General features: G+C 39.2%; 1 protein-coding gene across 1 annotated transcript in view; it reads right to left on the reverse strand.

The window, feature by feature from the left end:
* The window catches only part of pde3b (phosphodiesterase 3B), a 43,757-nt gene extending 27,050 nt beyond the window's left edge, over positions 1 to 16,707 (reverse strand). Inside the window, exon 1 of the mRNA XM_069656524.1 lies at positions 15,712 to 16,707. Coding sequence (XP_069512625.1) covers positions 15,712 to 16,599 — 888 coding nt within the window. The 5' untranslated portion in view covers positions 16,600 to 16,707. The remainder of the gene's footprint in view (positions 1 to 15,711) is intronic.
* Between the last annotated feature and the right edge of the window lie 1,402 nt (positions 16,708 to 18,109).

The raw sequence follows: 18,109 nt of genomic DNA on the forward strand, positions 1-18,109 counted from the left end.
CCATAGCAACAAAGGGCATGCTGCAGCCTGTTTTTTTCTCCTGATTGTGTTGTGAAGGCCGGGTAAGGATCAGAGAGGTAAAGGTCAGCATCATATGGGGCTCCTACATGTACTTTTCAAAGTGTCTCTTTCAGGTTTTTTGTCTGCTGATTGTAGCTAAATCCTACTTTTACGGAATGTGACCCTACAGAAACTTTGCAGAGACTCAAGATCAAAGATAAAGTAGCTGTAAATATAATTTGAAAACATTTACAGATCACTCAATAGCAAACCCACCTAGAATTATCACGTAACTATGTAGCCCTTTGTTGCAATTGAGTCTCATACTTTGGTTTTAGAGCTGCATATGGGCCTGTCAGTTAAGTTAAGTACCGTTTTAAACCAGTAAATAACTACTCAAGAAAGTGAAACCTGAACCACACTAAAACGGCTAAAAACTATTAACTAAACTAAACTAAAACACATTTTTTGGAGTTGGTGGAGACCAAAATGGAGATAAAAGTAAAGTGAATATTGGACCTACATTCATCATATGGCCAGAAACATTATTTAAATGAGGTAATACTTTTACTTTACATCTGCCTAATGTTAAAGCATTGTTAAAGAGTTGCTAAATTATTGACGATGAAAACTTAATTTTAAGAACATAACATGTCAAGATTTGTGTCTCTAAGCGAATTTTGCTGACATTGATCTGCTGATCTGCAGGTTCATATAAATACCCCAGGTTAACCTATTGTTAACACAAGTAATTATTAAAAGGACCATTGACCTTGTGACGCACAGAAAGTACAATCAGAGCCCGGTGAGCACTTTATGTGTCATAAAAAAAAACTGTAACTGTTACTTAAAAATACTAGTAACCAGATGTGTTTCTGACTGTTCTCTTGTGTTTAGCTTTCCTGTTTGTTACAGCTGTTTATCCCCCTACCCTTAAAGTTTTACCCCTAAGCGAATTTTCGAAGTTCTTCTCCCTCTAGTGGCCAGAAATTCAAGAACGCAGCTTTCATGGCCCAATCCCAATCTCCACCCTAAAGCCTAATTACTGAACCCTCAAGGACTTGCGTGAGGGTTTGAGAACTGCATAAAAATGAGGAATGGAACACACTATCATGGCATCACACGGGCCATTAAATCTAATACGTAAAAAAGCCGACCTCAAGTATGTATTTGTTGTGTTTACATATTTTAACAAACTACCAAAAGTCTGTTTGTGGTCACTAACAGATGAACGTATTTGCGGTTCCTTTCACCGTCCATGCTCATATTGTTTGCATTTAGTTTTTTTTGTTCAAACTTTATTGAATACTACTTCAATGTACAAACATTTGTTTACATTTGTTGGGGGGCAGGGCAATCAGGTTTGTATACGTCACCAAGTTCGCTATGAACTCTGGGTAAGTCCCACAGGAAAGTCTGTAATTTGGCGTTGAAAGGTCCGCATCAGAGCCCTCATACACTTGACTTGATTTGACGGTGGGACAGCACTAAGCACTCACACACTTACCGGGAAGGCGCATCAAAGTCCGTGAGTGTGGAGATTGGGATTGGGCCAATGTCTGTGTTTGAAAAATATGGGGTTTGACTTTTAATGCCATGTTTGTGTTTTGTCATAGGTATCTTTTTAGATCCAACATTAATTGGTATTGTGGGAATTTCTGAATGATAAAATGTCCAAAACTGCACTCAAGTTCTGTCATTTCTTTTCAGCACGATTCAGACCAAAAACAGAGTGACACACAAGTGTACAACTATACAACTATACACTTCCCTTGGTATGGACAGAAAACGTACAACTGAATACTTTCTAATACAAAGTGTGGACATACATTTACATTAACCCTGCTGATAGTTGCAGCACTGTGACAGGTCAGAGGCTATAGCAGTGACAGCAGACAAAAAAAGTCTTTTGTTGCACCGCACAAGAGCCATAAGATGATGTTTTATGAGGATTATGAGGACGCCTGATACAGGGTGGGGTGGGGTGTTTGGGTATTTCACGTTGTTGAGTCCCTGGTGCTTAGCTCACACATAATGAAGTGAGACTGTCATCCTGCCATGAGGCCAGTATGCTCTCAGAGACGAACACGGGGAACCTGCTGTTAAGCAAAGAAAGAGAGACTGAAAGAGCGAGGCCAAGTTTTATGAATCAAGAAAGACTGAATGAAAAAGGCCTCCAGGGCAAGAAGTGTCTTTTATGATTTTAAGGTGAAAATCTGTATAAAATGCTCTAAAACATAAGACCAAAAATAGACCCAAATCAATAAGCTGTAACCACAATCAGCAGACATCCAGCAACAGATTTAATACTGTAAAGCTTAAGCAAAAAGTTTTCTCAACCACAGAAACACACATCCCTTCCTGTGTTTAAAATTATAGCCTCAACATGTTTGAATTTAAATTTAATAGATATATCTAATTAGCAAAAGGCTTTTTATGGAGGCTATTTAGGGCTCACCTTCATCACGGGATGCAACACCCACATGACTCCTAGTTCAACAACTGTCCACAGGGTATTTAATTCATTTGCACCGCTCATGAAACCAAGAAAACAAAGTGCATCCTATATGTTAAAAACTAATGCAACAACTAAAGGTACAAAAAAGTGTAGTGTTTTTTTATAGTCACAAATATACAGTGTCATTATTAACGAGGAAAGAGCGCCCTTTAGAGTGACCGGACACTTCAGCTCCGCACTTTATCCCATCTTAGGAGCGGGCGGACTCAGCAGGCAGCGCTGACAGAGAGCAGGTCACAACATAAAGCTGGAACAGCCACAGATCAGCATTTTACATCTGGAAGTATAAACTCAGAGCTCGGCACGCTCTGCCTACATCACCTGAGACAGATGCCATATGGCATAAATACTGGAACACTGGCTGACTGTCAGATGAGTCAGAGTCACACAAACAAACCTGAGGTAGGTTTACTAAACAGAGCGAAGGAGAGCAAAGGTGAGGCCCGACATGTACCAAGATTTGTGTAGTATACAATCTTTTTTTCTTTTTTTTTGGCTGAACTTTTCATTTCTAGGTATTAAGCTGTTGTGGCTCTGCTGAAAAAGAGAAAAAGGAAGTTTTTTTTCAAAAAGGTAGTAAGGGGAAGAAGGAGGGCTAAAATAAGCACATTTGTTTGATCGGCGTTTTCCTCACTGTAGGTTATTGTCATGAAGCAAATGACACACTGGACAAATAAATTATAGACAGTATAACTTCACATAATATTGACTGAAAGACTTTTGACTATTACTTTTACAGTGACATTTGTAGTGCTGCCTGAATGTCCTCCTGAATGTGACCTTTAGCTCGTGTCTCTCACTGCTCTGCTGCTCCCTGACATGCTAACAGTTACCTTCACTGCACTATCTGCACGGACAGCCTATTAACGTGTCCAAAACATGATAAATGATCTGCACTGTACACACAGCTTAACAAACTACCTCCACAATACTTTAAGCCTTTGGTTTAGGGCTGGATAGGTTTAGAAATCTTTGCTTCGACAAGCAATTAAAAGGTGATTAGTTGTGATATTGATGTTTTACATGCCAGATCTGGAGCCTCAGATTAAATCCTTCTTAATAAATGGTAAAATGTGGGTTTTTCGTGATACTGTAGAGCTGCAAGTGTAAAATAAATGCAATTTCTTTCTTCTTTGTAGCTTGCCAATTTCTGTTGACATTGCCCAAATTTACTGTTGTACTTATTTAGGTTCACTGAGTTCAAGTGAAGAAAATATTTCTACAATTGTCTTTATTTTTAAGTATATGTAAAGGTATAATAAGTAGGATTTTTCCTTGCATTTTGTCAACAACACATTCAAACTGGGCCCCTCCTCCTGGGCTCTTCGTCACCAGAAGCTCAGAAGCCAGAAGAGAACACGCTCAACCCCACTAAGCTAAGATTGACTGCATCACGGTTAGATTTGCGCTAGAATGCTAACCGCCGGTTACTTTTGCGCTAGCATGCTAACCACTAGTTAGCTTGTCCTACCCGGTTTGGGGCACCTACCTGTCCAGAATACCGGTCTCAATGGGGCCCAGTTGCTAATTTGAACCACTCCCACACTCACCTATACGCTGCGATTGGCTCAGGGAACCACAACACAACAACGCCCCTCCTGAAAACGCCCCATGCAAAGCAAAACAACAGAATAGATGCAGAGGGAAGGGTCTGCACACACACTCACCAACACACATGTATAGAGGCCCATAAGTGATGATTTATATTATATCTGTAAAAGTCTACTTTAAGACAATGCTGCGGTTTTCTTTTAGTTCAAATTCTTGTGTAGTTTAACTTTAATTCCACACAGCCATGTTTTTTATTCCCAAAGATGAATGAAAAGAATGATAAATGACTTATATTGCGCATAATGATGGTAATTTAGCTTTAGTACATTTGTATGAGTCTTATTTTATAAACAATAGCATCACTGCTCTTAACCTCTTGTCAACATGTGGTCTGAAGCTGTTGAAAGACATTAAGGAAAAGAAAGTCTTACTGTTTAAAACAGGCCTAATAAAATCTTCAATGTATTTTGTATCTTTGTATGTTCCTCATGTGCTTTAAGCCTGTGATACTACTTGATGTGCTGGCGTATTCATATTACGTAGTAACAGTAATTCAAAACTTTCTATATGATCACTTCAGCCGGTAGAGTTTCCTTTATGACGCAGATCATCTATAATCCATGGCTGACCCCAGCCAGCTCCCACAGCCTGATGATTGGTGTCTATGGTGCCATGCCAGGTCGCCTGCTGTTGATATGTGGCATCAAGTCCACTGTTGATCCTGATGATCCTTGGATACAGGATCGGGACAGATAAGGACAACAGAGGGTCGCCCTATACAGCAGGCATTGCAGAATGTATGGGTATAAGTAAGGGACAACTTCATAAAGCGTTTATAGTGTGTAAATAAATTCATGCTGTGCGTCTTTATTTAATGAAGACACAAATGTTTGGCTTGCTTCCCTCCGTAGCATCAGGTGAGCCCACGAAGCTGAGGGGGATTCAGAGTCTTGCTAAACAACACATCCAAATGCTTAAAGAAAAGTCACTAAACCCCTGCCCTTCATGCCTCCATCGCTACATATCACTCTTTCTAAATCCTCATGAGCACATCATGTCAAGGCCTTCACTCGCAGCAGCAGCAGCAGTTTGGGGCGGGCCACAGCTCTGACTGTATCTGAACAGCACAGTGTGCGTCAGCTGCAGAGAGGGTGTGCGATTAAAAGCCCTGCGCTCGCTCGCTCTGCCATCAGCCTGCTCCATATGACTGATGCAAACACCTATCTCTGCCCATAGACTGCCAGTCTGTGCTGCTGCTGCTTTATCTCCAGCAGCAGCCTGTTTTGACTGTAATAACTTCCACCACAGCAGCAGACATGACATGTTTTTTTACTGTATACAGACTGTTAAATCACCAGCCTAATTTCTCTGCAACTTTTCTCTAATAAAACACATGGATACAGTCTGTTGTGTGTCAAGCAAACACAGGAAAATTGGTTGCTTTGATGCAAACACAGACAGAAATGTACTTAAATATTTTCAGATAACATGAGATAGAAATTTAAGATAACTTAAATATAAGTGAAACATAAAGTTGTGAAGACGGGAAGTTCAGTATTTTTTTTAAAATTTAAAATGTAGATAAGCTGTAGCTGGGTCCACTCTAACAGGTCACATTTCATGTGTTGTCACAGGACAGAGGAAGGCGGGAGAGAGGGGGGGAGAGGATTCAGGTCCCCAGCGAGTTGATTACACTGAACAATAGGGAGCAGATCAAGAGCAGCCTTGGCCGTACGGGGGAGATATCACACTGGTCAGATACAAAATCTATCTACAAAATCTCACTTACGTTATGTGAGGGGAAGAGGAGGGGGGTCTGGTATTTGAGCCTGTGTGTGTGTGTGTGTTGGGGGAGGGGCGGACGGGGTTAAAGTGAGAAAGAAAAGGAGACAGCAACAGACTAAAGAAAAAGTGAAGAAAAGGGGGTGGGGATTGGCTTGGAGCTCTTTTTTTTTTTTTTTTGCATAAACCTACACTTTGAAACATTTACTTTTTTTTTTAAACCATAAGTCACATTAAATAAATTGTGCACAGTTATTGGAAATGGTCGATCCCATCGGTCGAAGTTAGGGTTTTCATAGCAGTGACTAATAGTGCTTCTCAGTTTTGCCCTTTTCAGTGGGATCTGCCCTCAGCTGCTAAACACACACAAGCCCTCCTCTGTAGCTGCGGCTGACGTCAACCGTCACTTAGCAACAGCCTTTTGGTGTAAAAGCAGCAGTGCTGACACCGTTTTCAAAAGAGGCGCACAGAGAAAGACAGAGAGAAATTCAGAGTGAATGAGAAACAGAGATAGAGGATAAAAAGAGGGGGGGGAGAAAGTGAGTAAAATTTCGGCGAGTTTGCTGTGGAAGGTTTTGATAAAAATGGATTGTAAGAAATTGAAATTATAAGAATTTAGTCGGAGTAAAAAGCTGAAATAAGTCCTGTGTGACCAAATTATCATGTGGTGCTTTGAGATTATCAAAGGCAAAGATGATGTTGCAGACATAAAGTCGTCCATTAACAGCAAAAATTAAGGTAGTTATCATTTAAATAAAACTCACATAAACATTGAAATTCCCACGTCAACTATTAAAACCAACACCATGCATGTCATAGCACTTTAATATAACTATACCTCACTCTCTCTTTCTCCCTATACTCTCAGCCCGTCACTGGACTGAACAAACAGTCAACACATGCAAGGTTCAACAACCTCATCCTGAACCTAAAAGCTCAGCCACCTGAAATGTTTGCATTGTTGGGAACCATGTGGTGTGATCAGAATCCTTTGAGACGAGCTGCAGGGCAAAAAACTCCCAAACTTTGATTGTGCTGTAAAAAGCATGCAACTTGCGGAACATTTTGTCATTATTTATCTTATCTAGCAGTGTTAAATATGCAAGTTTTATCATAAAATCAGGCAAATTGTCAGAAAAAAGGGGGTCTAATTAGCCCAAACTTAGTTAATGTCAGTGGCTTTACATCCCCCTCTTTAGTCCATTATTCTGGGCCTCAAATACACACATTCAGCCTTGGTTGAGCTTTGTACAGATAATAATATAAGCAGATAGTTGAGGTCAGGACATCACAGCTCATTAGAGAAAAGGGAGAAAGAGGGGACACGCTTCACAGCTCTTTATAGGACGCTCCGAACAGAGAATCAAAAAGCCATAACCTCAAATATGTCCTGAAATATTTCTTATTTATCTACGATTTCATGAAGAAAATGTGAAAGGAAAAATAAAACTGTCTCTGAATATCTTGCTTGCCCTCTTTTCATGGTGTCTCCTCAGACACCGGAGTCATTAGGCTAAGCTCTGGTAGACCTATCATGAAAACTAAAGAGCTGCAAGCTAATTGCTGGTGATCATGACGCAAACCGTTTCCAGGGTAACCCGAGTTTTGGAGTACCCGCTCCAGCATTTCCTCATCTGTTTGCACTCACACCAGCAGGCTGACAATGCAGTCGCTGCATCCTGTTTCACTCTGCAGTCAGCCAAACACACAGCACCTCGCTCCACTTAACCCTTTCTACCTTTACTCCCGCTGCTGCTGCTGCACATGAAACATTGAAAGTAAATATGCAAAGTAGCTCTGACGTTAAAGAAAGCGAGAGGAGACAATAACTCCCAGAGGCTGTCACAACTGCCAGTTTTTAATCAGCATGATTCCCCAGGTATTACGATTATCAAGAACAATTTGAATATGGATTCAAATCCTCTGAAAAAGCTCTTCAATGTTTCCCCTAAACACTGATTCAGCTCCTGATTTGACACCATAAAACGCTCACCTTCCGGCTTTGAAAGCTACCTGTGGCACGGATGAATTAGGACATCTTGGTCTCGATATCGCAACTGTTACACAAGCTCCTAAAACAGAGGTTAACTTCACACGTCACTCTGCTCTAGTTAAACAACAGCTCAGCTCAGCTCACATTTCATCATATAGAAGTACATTAGAATAATCAGCCCAGCAAAGTCACAACAACTCTTTCACTTCACATATTTACATTCACTTATTTAAGTTCAACAAATTCAACTTTTGTATTATAGATCAAACTGGGGATGTTCTACTTTCATATGCACTGTGGGAAATTGTTCGCAACATCGGCTTATATCAGGATTAAAGTTTCCTTAAAATAGACAAACACACACACACACACACACACACACATAACCTTTAACTGCAGATAACATTAGTCATTTAATGGCCTTTATTTAAAGGCAAAGCACTTCTTCTCTGTCAGCACAGTCTATCCAGCTACACTAAATCCAACTACAGTTATATAAAACGTATAAAAAGACCAAGCTAAAAAGTAGGTTGTGGTCAAAGGTCGCTTTGGTTATTCTGATTATTCTGAACAAGACAAATAAATAGATATGAGCAACAATGCAGAATCCCAGTGTGGTGTTTTCTTCAGTATTCATGAGCATGTAAGAGGTCACAAATACCCAATAAGGTCAAATGGGATTATACTTTATAAATGTAATCACTTAAAGTAAGATTTACTTATTTCAAGTGTTTATATCAGTCAGAAAAAGAAGCTGTAGGAGCTTGTCTCGTATCTAACACACGTTTTGACAATAGTGAATCAAAGGTAATAAAACGCTGTCTCTAAATGCATTAAGGCTTTTATCTCCACGGACATACAGATAAAGAAGCCGAGGACGCAGAAATTATAACAGGACAGAAGATACAATTTTATTTGACCATTATTTATGTCTTTAGACCTCTGACAAAAAAAGGATTGCTGGATTATTATAAAATATACTTGATTTGAATCACTTATCCTGCTGCACATGCAAGCCTCTTCTTCTAAAGCACAAATGCACTCCTAGATTTTAAACATCTACAAATAGATTTTATACCAATCACTTGCCCTCTGTTCTACCATAATACTTAAGAATATTAAGGCTTTGTTGAATCACAGAAAACCTTACATAACTCTATTAATACACCCCGTGCTGATAAAACGGTGCATCTTTAGAAAAAAGGCAAAGAAAAGAAGAGGTGATTATTTTATTTAAAAAGGCAAAGAAAAGAAGAGGTGATTATTTTATTTTAAAACACAGAACTGTATAAATCTGATATTTGTCTGTGATTCTCTCAGCAAAGAGGTCTGAAGTACAATTCTCCGTGGCAACTTTTTCCACCAAAAGCCTCTTTTCTATCGCACGGCGTCTGCAGACGAAGTATTTCTCCCTCTCTCATCCCTGCTGGAGGCAGACACTATATTCTACAGGGCGATTAATAAGACTTGGCATTTTTTTTCTTCATTGCAATCACCCTGTGGTACGTCACTGGGTTGTGACGTCAATGTTATATCATTCCACATGGCTTTACAGCAAGCGAACGTGACAGCTGAGAGCTGCTCTGCGTTTTCACTGCTCTCCCTTCCAACCTTTTCTCTCCGCAGCCTGCTTCTCTGTTCTCGTCTGAATGGGGGGTTAGTTAAGTGTATTATTTACCCCTTTCTGCCCCCGCCGAGTGGTAACCGCACAAAAAGAGGGCCTTCTCCCTGAATGCAACGTCGCACAGCCAGCACTGCCCCTAAGGTCTGACTCATGAAGTACTGAGCGTTCAGATTTCTGCCATGAAAAGCCCAAATACAATAATCCTGCTTAGAAATTATTATCTCCACTTTATTCTCGACATCGAAAAAAGAACTGGGTTTAAGAGACGCATGCTGACGTAGTTTGGGGGAAAACGGGTTGCCATTCAGGCTGGACAATAAAATCATTGTTATGGAAAATAGTTTGGGGAATAAATTATTCTAAGGAGGAATAAAAATGATTAAGCAGTCGGTTTGTAGATTTGTATTTCTCAGTATTTACAAATTCTGGGTCTCAATCTTTGTCTAACTTGACTGATGGACAGTGCAGCAGTAATCTTGCAATAAAGTAATCAAATACACTGTTTTCAGGGCTCCTTCACCATGACAAAATTACATAATACCTATTAAGGTATCCTATTCAAGGAGAGTTTACCCCAATAGAGCGACACTGTCAATGCAATACATCTAGATTTCAGTGTGCCAGACGTCTGGCACATTCAGTCATTTCATGACACTTTGGTTGTGTTGGAAGTTTTCAGTTACTGAGGCAAAACACAAAACTGAGACTGGAAATTATCAGAGCCAATAATTAGCATTAAATTCATCAGCAAAAGGCCACATAGACAATTCCATCTCCAACACCAATACAAGCTTGTGTTTATAGTGTGAATAGAGAGATGTGTTTCGATATTTAGTCATGTTTGCACCTCTACAAAGACAGAAACTTCTGCTCACGATAAGGTCTCAATGCTGTTTTAATACATCGTGTGTGATAGTGAAGACTCTAACATGGCAGCAACCATGACGGGTTTTCCTTCTTACTCAGTCTGACACATGAAAGGATCACACCTACATTAAAAAGATGCGCTCTGCTACAGACACTGTAACGGTGTGTGAACTCTTCACATGAGAAAAGAAAACTGAACTTTATGAAAAATAAAATAATCTCTTGACTCATAATGTGACCATACTGAGATCTGAAAATGAATACATCTGTAAATCCCAAGCACTTATCTCTTTTTTGGTTTGGTTCTTGCTGTAAGTACAGATACATCTGTACATGTTGTTAAATAAAAACTGTTCATCGAAGCTGATGTTCACAACAGATGCTTTAAAGCCACAGTGACAGGCTGTCAAAGTATAACTGACACACTATTACACTTCAGTACTGTAACAAAATAGTTCATCAAACTGAAAAAGTACAGGTAAGAGCACTAACATAAATGTGCTTGTTTAGTATGTGCACATCTTGTGTAACTTAAATCATCTGAAATTGATATGTGTATATTTTTCTGTCATAGCGTGTTGATGTTTTTTGTAATGTGTAGCACTCGTCTGGAAACACATTTCCTCTTAAACTCTGCATGTTTCTGTTATTTAGTTTTATAAAGACATTAGGTTTTATAAAGAACTGTCGCAATTGCTTTTTTGGAGGTTAACACCTTCCACTCATTTCTCTCCGCCTCTGTATCTGCCTTACATGCATGAAAGGAACATTGAAGGTGTTCATATTTAAACAAATGGTGTTAATACCAAGCAATTGGCTGCATGTCCTAATTTAAAAAGTATCTCAAAAGTTGATTTCATTTTTTACCCTTCATTTTGCTTGGTGTCTCAATTTCCTGATTCATTTGCGAATAGCTACCATGAGGACACACTGCCATCTCCCACTGTTCGCATGTAGGATTGTGTGAATTCAGGGGGAGACACAAAGCCTCTTTATAACTCTTGAGTTAAAAACATGACCAGAGAAGTCCTGAGGTAAACAATTACTTATTTACAGAAATATTTCTGGCATGCATGTACATTCTCCTGCACGCTTTGCGAACACAGAAGACAAACTTTACAAGAACCCGCTCATCAAAGCGTTGCTCTACAGCGCCGCCAGTGGCCAAAAACTCCTCAGCGCACCTTTAACAAAATCAGCAGTAAACTCAGCAACAGTTAAAACAAAAAGCTGATCCATAGGCTAGGTTTTATTCCATCCCTTTGTCTACAGTGTGCGATGTAGTAACTCACTTCTACTGTTGCGACATGAAATAATACCTTTATATATAGGCTCAAGGTTACGGCAACAATTACTTGATGTTAAGAGAAATACTCAAACACCTGTCCTCTATTTCAACTCACAACATGGGTTTACAAATTGAAAAATATTGTCATGCTTTGTTGTAGCATTACTCCTGTTTTACAGATTCTTACACGTTCTGCTGCAGTTCTGTCAGTCCTTTGTGGACATGGCAGGTGACAAACCTGACAAACAAAAACAAGCTGAATATCTTAAAGGCCAACTTTCTGATCACACAAACTCTCTACATGTACAACTCCTGCCCTGGTCTTTCTAAGGCCGCCTTCATTACCAAGGTGGTTGGGAAGAACACATCTGCTGGTTTAAACGTGAATATAAAATGTCACAAGGGGTTATAAAGGGTTGAATTATACAAAAATAAAGCATATTCAAATATTTTGCGATTGCACCTGATCGAGCCACAAACTCAACACAGAATATTTGAGTCTCAAAACATCAACTTTCCTTATTTCCATTTGATAGTGATAAAAAGAATAGCCGTGGTTAGTCATTATTACAAATGTGTATCAGTGTTAATGCTTAAAAAGTCATAATAGATACATTGAAGGCAAGAAACTACTAATTGTAAACCACAGTGTAAATACAGTATTACAGTGGTCACACGCTGTGTTTACATCCAACACATCAGGTGCATTTGGATTTAACTCCTGGTCCTTTTCAGCATTGCGAGTTGTACAGGGTTGAGCAAAAGTACTGTTGCTGTAGTTACAAGCAGCACAATATATCATATACATAAATTAAGGGTGTTGGATTAATTGTTGACAGGTTATTTGTTTGTGTTGTCCCGTTACACGTCACTTTTATCCCCACCAAAACTTGACTTTAATTTACACGACCCCACAACTCCATTTTTACCACATTGATGATGAACTTGCTGTACACGTAACCATGACAAAGAAAAACAATGACCGTCTCAGATGGCAGAAAAGGGAGCCGATTGGTTCGTGTGTAAAATGTGTGAAGACTGAGAACATGTGTGACATCAGCAGTGAACCCTGACTGACCCCTGTCGAGATGTTCTTTGAGCCTCTTTATGCCGGCCTCTGACGCAGAAAGCGTCTGGGTATTTCTATATAATTACCAATTCATACGTAGAGGAGTTGCATTACTACAGTTTATCTTTATGCCCAGTTGAAGTTTTTCCATCACTGACTATAATTCTTGATTATAAAATCCAAGAGAGGAGAAACATTTCCAAAGTCCTGAGTAGAGAAACAAGACTCTGAAAGGAGAACATCTAGGACAGTGAAACATCTATCCCAGCATGCAGTGGGTTGTGTTGCCAGTTAGCTGCATCTTATGTCCAACACCTACAAACAGACACACATACTCACCTCAACATTCACAACTAACGACTAAATCAAACCAAATCCATTTGGGTTTTTTTCCTCAAAACTTGACTGTTACATATTTTTACAGGCTGAGAGGCTGCAGAATGTATTTCTAAAAAGGACAGTGTGATGATAACGCAGGTGACAGCATATGCTGACAATTTCAGTTATCTCTTTACACAATATGGACATCGCTGCATGACAGCTGACAAGATGGAACGACTGCATACAATGAACCTCTGAAACGCCTTTTTTGCTAAAGTTTTGGAGGTTGTTTTTACACATTTTACAAATTCATGTCTACAAATAACGTTAATGCCATTTTGCACGGCATAAATAACATGTTAACGTAACTCTTTGGCTATATAGGGCGTGAACGTGACTAAAGAACGTGGTAACTGAAGAAGACACTAACAAATGTTGAGTAATGATTATTAAATGTTAGATGGTTCAACTTGAACAATGTCCTGTTTCAACTTTTAAACTAAAAGGTGTAATACTTAAAGAGTTCCACGTGCTGTATATATCTACCTACAAAGACACTGGAAAAACAACTGTAGCATGAGGGGAGAGTTTGACTCCTGACTATAGTCAGTTTCATGTCTTAAAGACTTAGTGACTGAATATGTTAACAGTGAAGTACAAGTAAAGCAAATCAAGTGACTGACTCCTATGGCTGACAACTGAGCCTACTATAAATGTTGATCAGAACAGGCTTATTAATTGTAAAAGTACACGATTTTCTTATATGTTTTGAGTCATATAAATACACTTTCAGTTTATGTTGAACACATTCAGGTCAAAATCAAGTCTGAGTTCTAAAGACAACTTTATGTCTTGCTGTTCCAAATACAAAGTTTGGAGCTGAGGACTCAAAACTTACTAAAAGAACAGGTATGACAGCCGCTATATAAATACTGTTACTTCTCTCTAATTTTTAAGTCACGCTTAAAGTGCAACAAATGTTTCTGTGTGTTTTAGAAAAAAGCAAAAGGTCAAAACAGGTGTTGTTGTAAAATAGGGTCTTAAGGTCTGTAGTCATATTCCTACAGGGTCTTGATGGTCCAACATGTCTTTCTGTTTCTTTTCATGCACTGTTTACGGCCTAGCTCAATGTGGCTGCTAATCTGCTAATAGCCTCAAACACAATGAAGTGGAAAAACAACTGCTGGAAATTGCACAACTGTGACAAACTGGACATATATATTTTTAGTTGTCTTATCATTTGTAAAGACCGAAGGACACAAAAACAATGTGTGTGAGCTGATGGCTTCCACTAAACAACTGCATGTTTCATTTTTAAATACACTGTTTAACAATACTGCTGACAATTATGTTTTAGCATTTGTCTACATTGTCTATATACAAATAAAGCCAACAGCTTCTTGGTCTGAAACATATTATATGCTACAAGATAGTCTTCATTTTGTCTGGATAGGTGTATCGTTTTACACAACTAACAGAAAGTAGAAAGGAGCGTGGCTTTGCATTGGATCTGTTAGCTGCTGTGTGTAAACACACTGGTTTTATGCAGCTTGTGTGTACAAGCTTACAAAAAGAAATAGAAACACACGCAGAATGTGGACTCAGATTAATCCCTGCGTGTGCTCACCATCTTTTGGTTTTGTTGACTGCTACAGTCAGAGGGGAGCGTAGGCCACATCAATGGCTGTGCTGCTGTTGGCTGTGTTGTTACTCTGCCAGGATGATGTAGACGGGCAATCACAGATTATGGGATATAACCTTTAAATTAATACAATCCTAACAAGTTAAAATATAAATGAATAAATAAATAAACAAACTAAAACCTTGAAGTGTGCAACTAACAATTATTTACAGTGTTAATTATATTCAAGATTCATCAATTAGTGGTCAGATAATGGTAAAAAATGTAAATAAAGGTTACCAAGGCTCGAGCTGACATCCTTAAATGTCTTGTTCTGTCCACAAGCTACAGATTTTAAGTTTACTAAATTAGAGAGGTAAAGAAAGAAGAAAGTATTCATATAAAAATTGCTGGAATCAGAGAACTCTTGATGTTTTTCTGATAGAATAAAAGTTAAAGTTGGTGATTAAATTAATTGTCGACGGATCATTTGATTGTTGCAACTCGAATAAAAACATAATTAATGACATGATGGCAAGAAATGTTGTAGGCAAGTGGGCTGCTCGCAATAGCATGCTGCTTATTGATATTTAATTATGATCAGTAATTTTAGGCTATTAAACATACTCTTGAATTATTCGCTGAAATTATACAAATGTATTTTTAAATTAAATTTAGACAGTCATTGTTTGATATTTACATGTGGCCTATTTAATATAAAAACACTACAAAAATAATGGTTTGCCTGCTATAGTAGTGTGCAATAACCTAGTAAAGTAAATGATAATATACGTGGTCCTCCATTACCAGAGATGTGTCCTTAATAGGAAGTAATTTCACTAATAAAATACCTCATTTTAGGCTGTTCATTTAGTGAAATGGATAGCCTGATTTTGTTTTGAGTGTTATTATTGTAGGTAAGTAGTTTGATTTGCTTTGTGTTGATTTCTTAATGACATAAGCCTGGGTGTTTTCCTCCTCTGATGCACATGTGCACTCGGGGTAGCTGTGGATGATCAGTGGGCCTACTTTTTGAACAATAACAACAGACGTGGTCCTGCAAGGGGACAGACCTACCTGTTCTCTGGATATACAGGGTAACGAAGGTCTGCGAGGCATTTTACAACTGCCATAATAGCTGGTCGACGTTTCCCCCAGTGAAACACAACTGGACCTTCTCCGAGGTCTGATCACAGGGACCTTTTCCTCCGCGGTGGAAATCCCACTCGGTGCTTCCCTCGTCGGGTAGTAACGGTCAAAACAGAGCCCCAACAGGGAGCCAGAAACCCCCGCAAAGCAGGCGAAGAGCGGTCTGAGCAGGGCAGGCAGACCGCTCAAACTTGTGAAAGAAACCAGCCACACAACGCTGGCAAAAACCAGTATAAGAACACTGTGTTTGAGTTTCAGAGTGGGGATGAGTGTGAGCAGACCCACACATCCCAACACGAATAACAACCTGCCCACCATTTGCATCTGGTGTTGGTCCTCTCCCCATTGCAAAAACCGCAAAACCAAAAAATCCCCGAGGTAACACGATGCTGGCAGTGACACGAGCCAACATTTACTGCTCTCCTTCTTTTTCCTCCTCAGGTAAAACGTCAGAAAGAAGAAAGCACATCCTATGCTGAATAAAGGACTGATGGACTGGGAGAAGCCCGACAAAAAAGTCCGCAAATCCCACAACGAGTCACTTTGCAAGCTCCTGGAAATGAGAAAAGAAACCGCGAAGATTACAAACGCGCCGACGTACAGGGCAGAGACCTTCAACAGTTTTGAATTAAGAATGTCTTCGTTGCAAAACCTGCACACATTAAACAAAAATCCCCTCTGATGGTCCTGTTTAAGAGGGGTGACGCAGCTCTTCACATAGCCGTTCCTGAAGCCCTCAGAGCTGTTTACACTTCCAGCTCCGTCGTGGTGCCTTATTTTACTGTGCAAAACCTCTCCTTCCTCCCGTGCAGCCATGGCTCGACTGTGGCTCCTCGTATCCACGCAAAAGTCCCCCTCTCCTAATATTCACGCCGTGTTAACGCTCAACTACATGACAGCAAACGCACTCCATGGTCACTCAAACGTGCTCCAGCACTTGGACTAAAGAAAGAAGGTGAGATGTTGTTTTTACAGAAATTGTGCTCTCTGTCGCCCCCCAGAGGCCACAACTCAGACCGCAGGGCTTTGTAATGTGGAGCGCTAAACCAATCCTGAGCTGCATCGTTAATGTAATATAATCAATATACTCTGAGGTTGCACTCAATGCGGAAACTTTGAAAAACGTATCCGTTAATCGAGAAATATCACTAAAACCGAGGGTTAACTTTCTACACTGCTTTAGCCCTATTTAGTTTTCAGCGTTTACTTCCTCGGGTACATTCCTTATGTGTACGGGAAACTGTGTTATCTATCTAAATTAAAAAATGTATGTGTTTTATATTTGATTTCGTCCGCACACTATTTAAATATCTTGAGGGAAAAGGGGATTCTGTTCCAACTCAATTCAGGTTTTCCGTTGGTTTTGTTGTTGTTGTTGTTGTTGTTTTTTTTTTTATAATTTTCAAGATACATAAATATAACAATATAGTTTAAATTAACTCGACGTTGTTTCATTAAACGTAATCTTTTGCCATTTTGAAATTACTTGCTCTGTCGATCAAATTGTGGCCCATCTTTATGGGGTCAGCTTGTTGCTCTGGGATCGATTGGTTCACCTGCCTCTTGCTCGCTAAAATAAACGATTGCCGATTAATGTCATCACAACAACACTGTATTCGCCTGCTGCCAAGTAGTAAGTGATCTAAAACATATAATTTTTAAACAACTTAAAATAAGTCACAGAAGCAGAAGACACACTTATTCATGCAGGCTAATCTTTATTGCTGCTGACATTGAAGGGACATTTGCACAGTACATATTTAGAGGAAAAGCACAAGTGTGATGAATGATAACAATGACTGAATATCATTTAGAGCCCTTGCAAGGTTCCTACTACATTACTGGGACTCTTAAATGACGCAGACATTCACACATCTGTCCTATAAAACCAGAGGGGAAAAAATAATTCTGTTTGCTTAACATTGCTGAACTTAACAGTTTTCTCAGTTCAGTTTGTGCCATTTGGATTGCACATGATCTAATTTTACACTATGGATATAATGGTGGGACTAACAGTTATGAATAGCTAGATTGTATGTGTTATTTAAAATAAAGACTCAATGAGCCCATTTCACAAAACCTTTGTCACCTATTTGAAAGTTAAGTTAAGTTTTCATTATAGTAAAATATTCTGATACTTATTCTTAAAGTTTGAATCGTTGCTTTGCTGTCTATTGGTAAATTTAAAGCAGGTAATGAACGAAAACTAACACATTCACTTTACCATTCATTCAAGTTTCCTTCTCTCACTGTGTCACTGAAGCAAAGCTTCCTCTGGAGGGTGCTGCATACCATTCAAATCGTTTGTACTAATTTGTTAAAACAC

This window comes from Semicossyphus pulcher, unplaced genomic scaffold (assembly GCF_022749685.1).
Source record: "Semicossyphus pulcher isolate SPU_LCO1_2020_fin unplaced genomic scaffold, fSemPul1.0.p SCAF_1, whole genome shotgun sequence".
Lineage (NCBI taxonomy): Eukaryota > Metazoa > Chordata > Actinopteri > Labriformes > Labridae > Semicossyphus > Semicossyphus pulcher.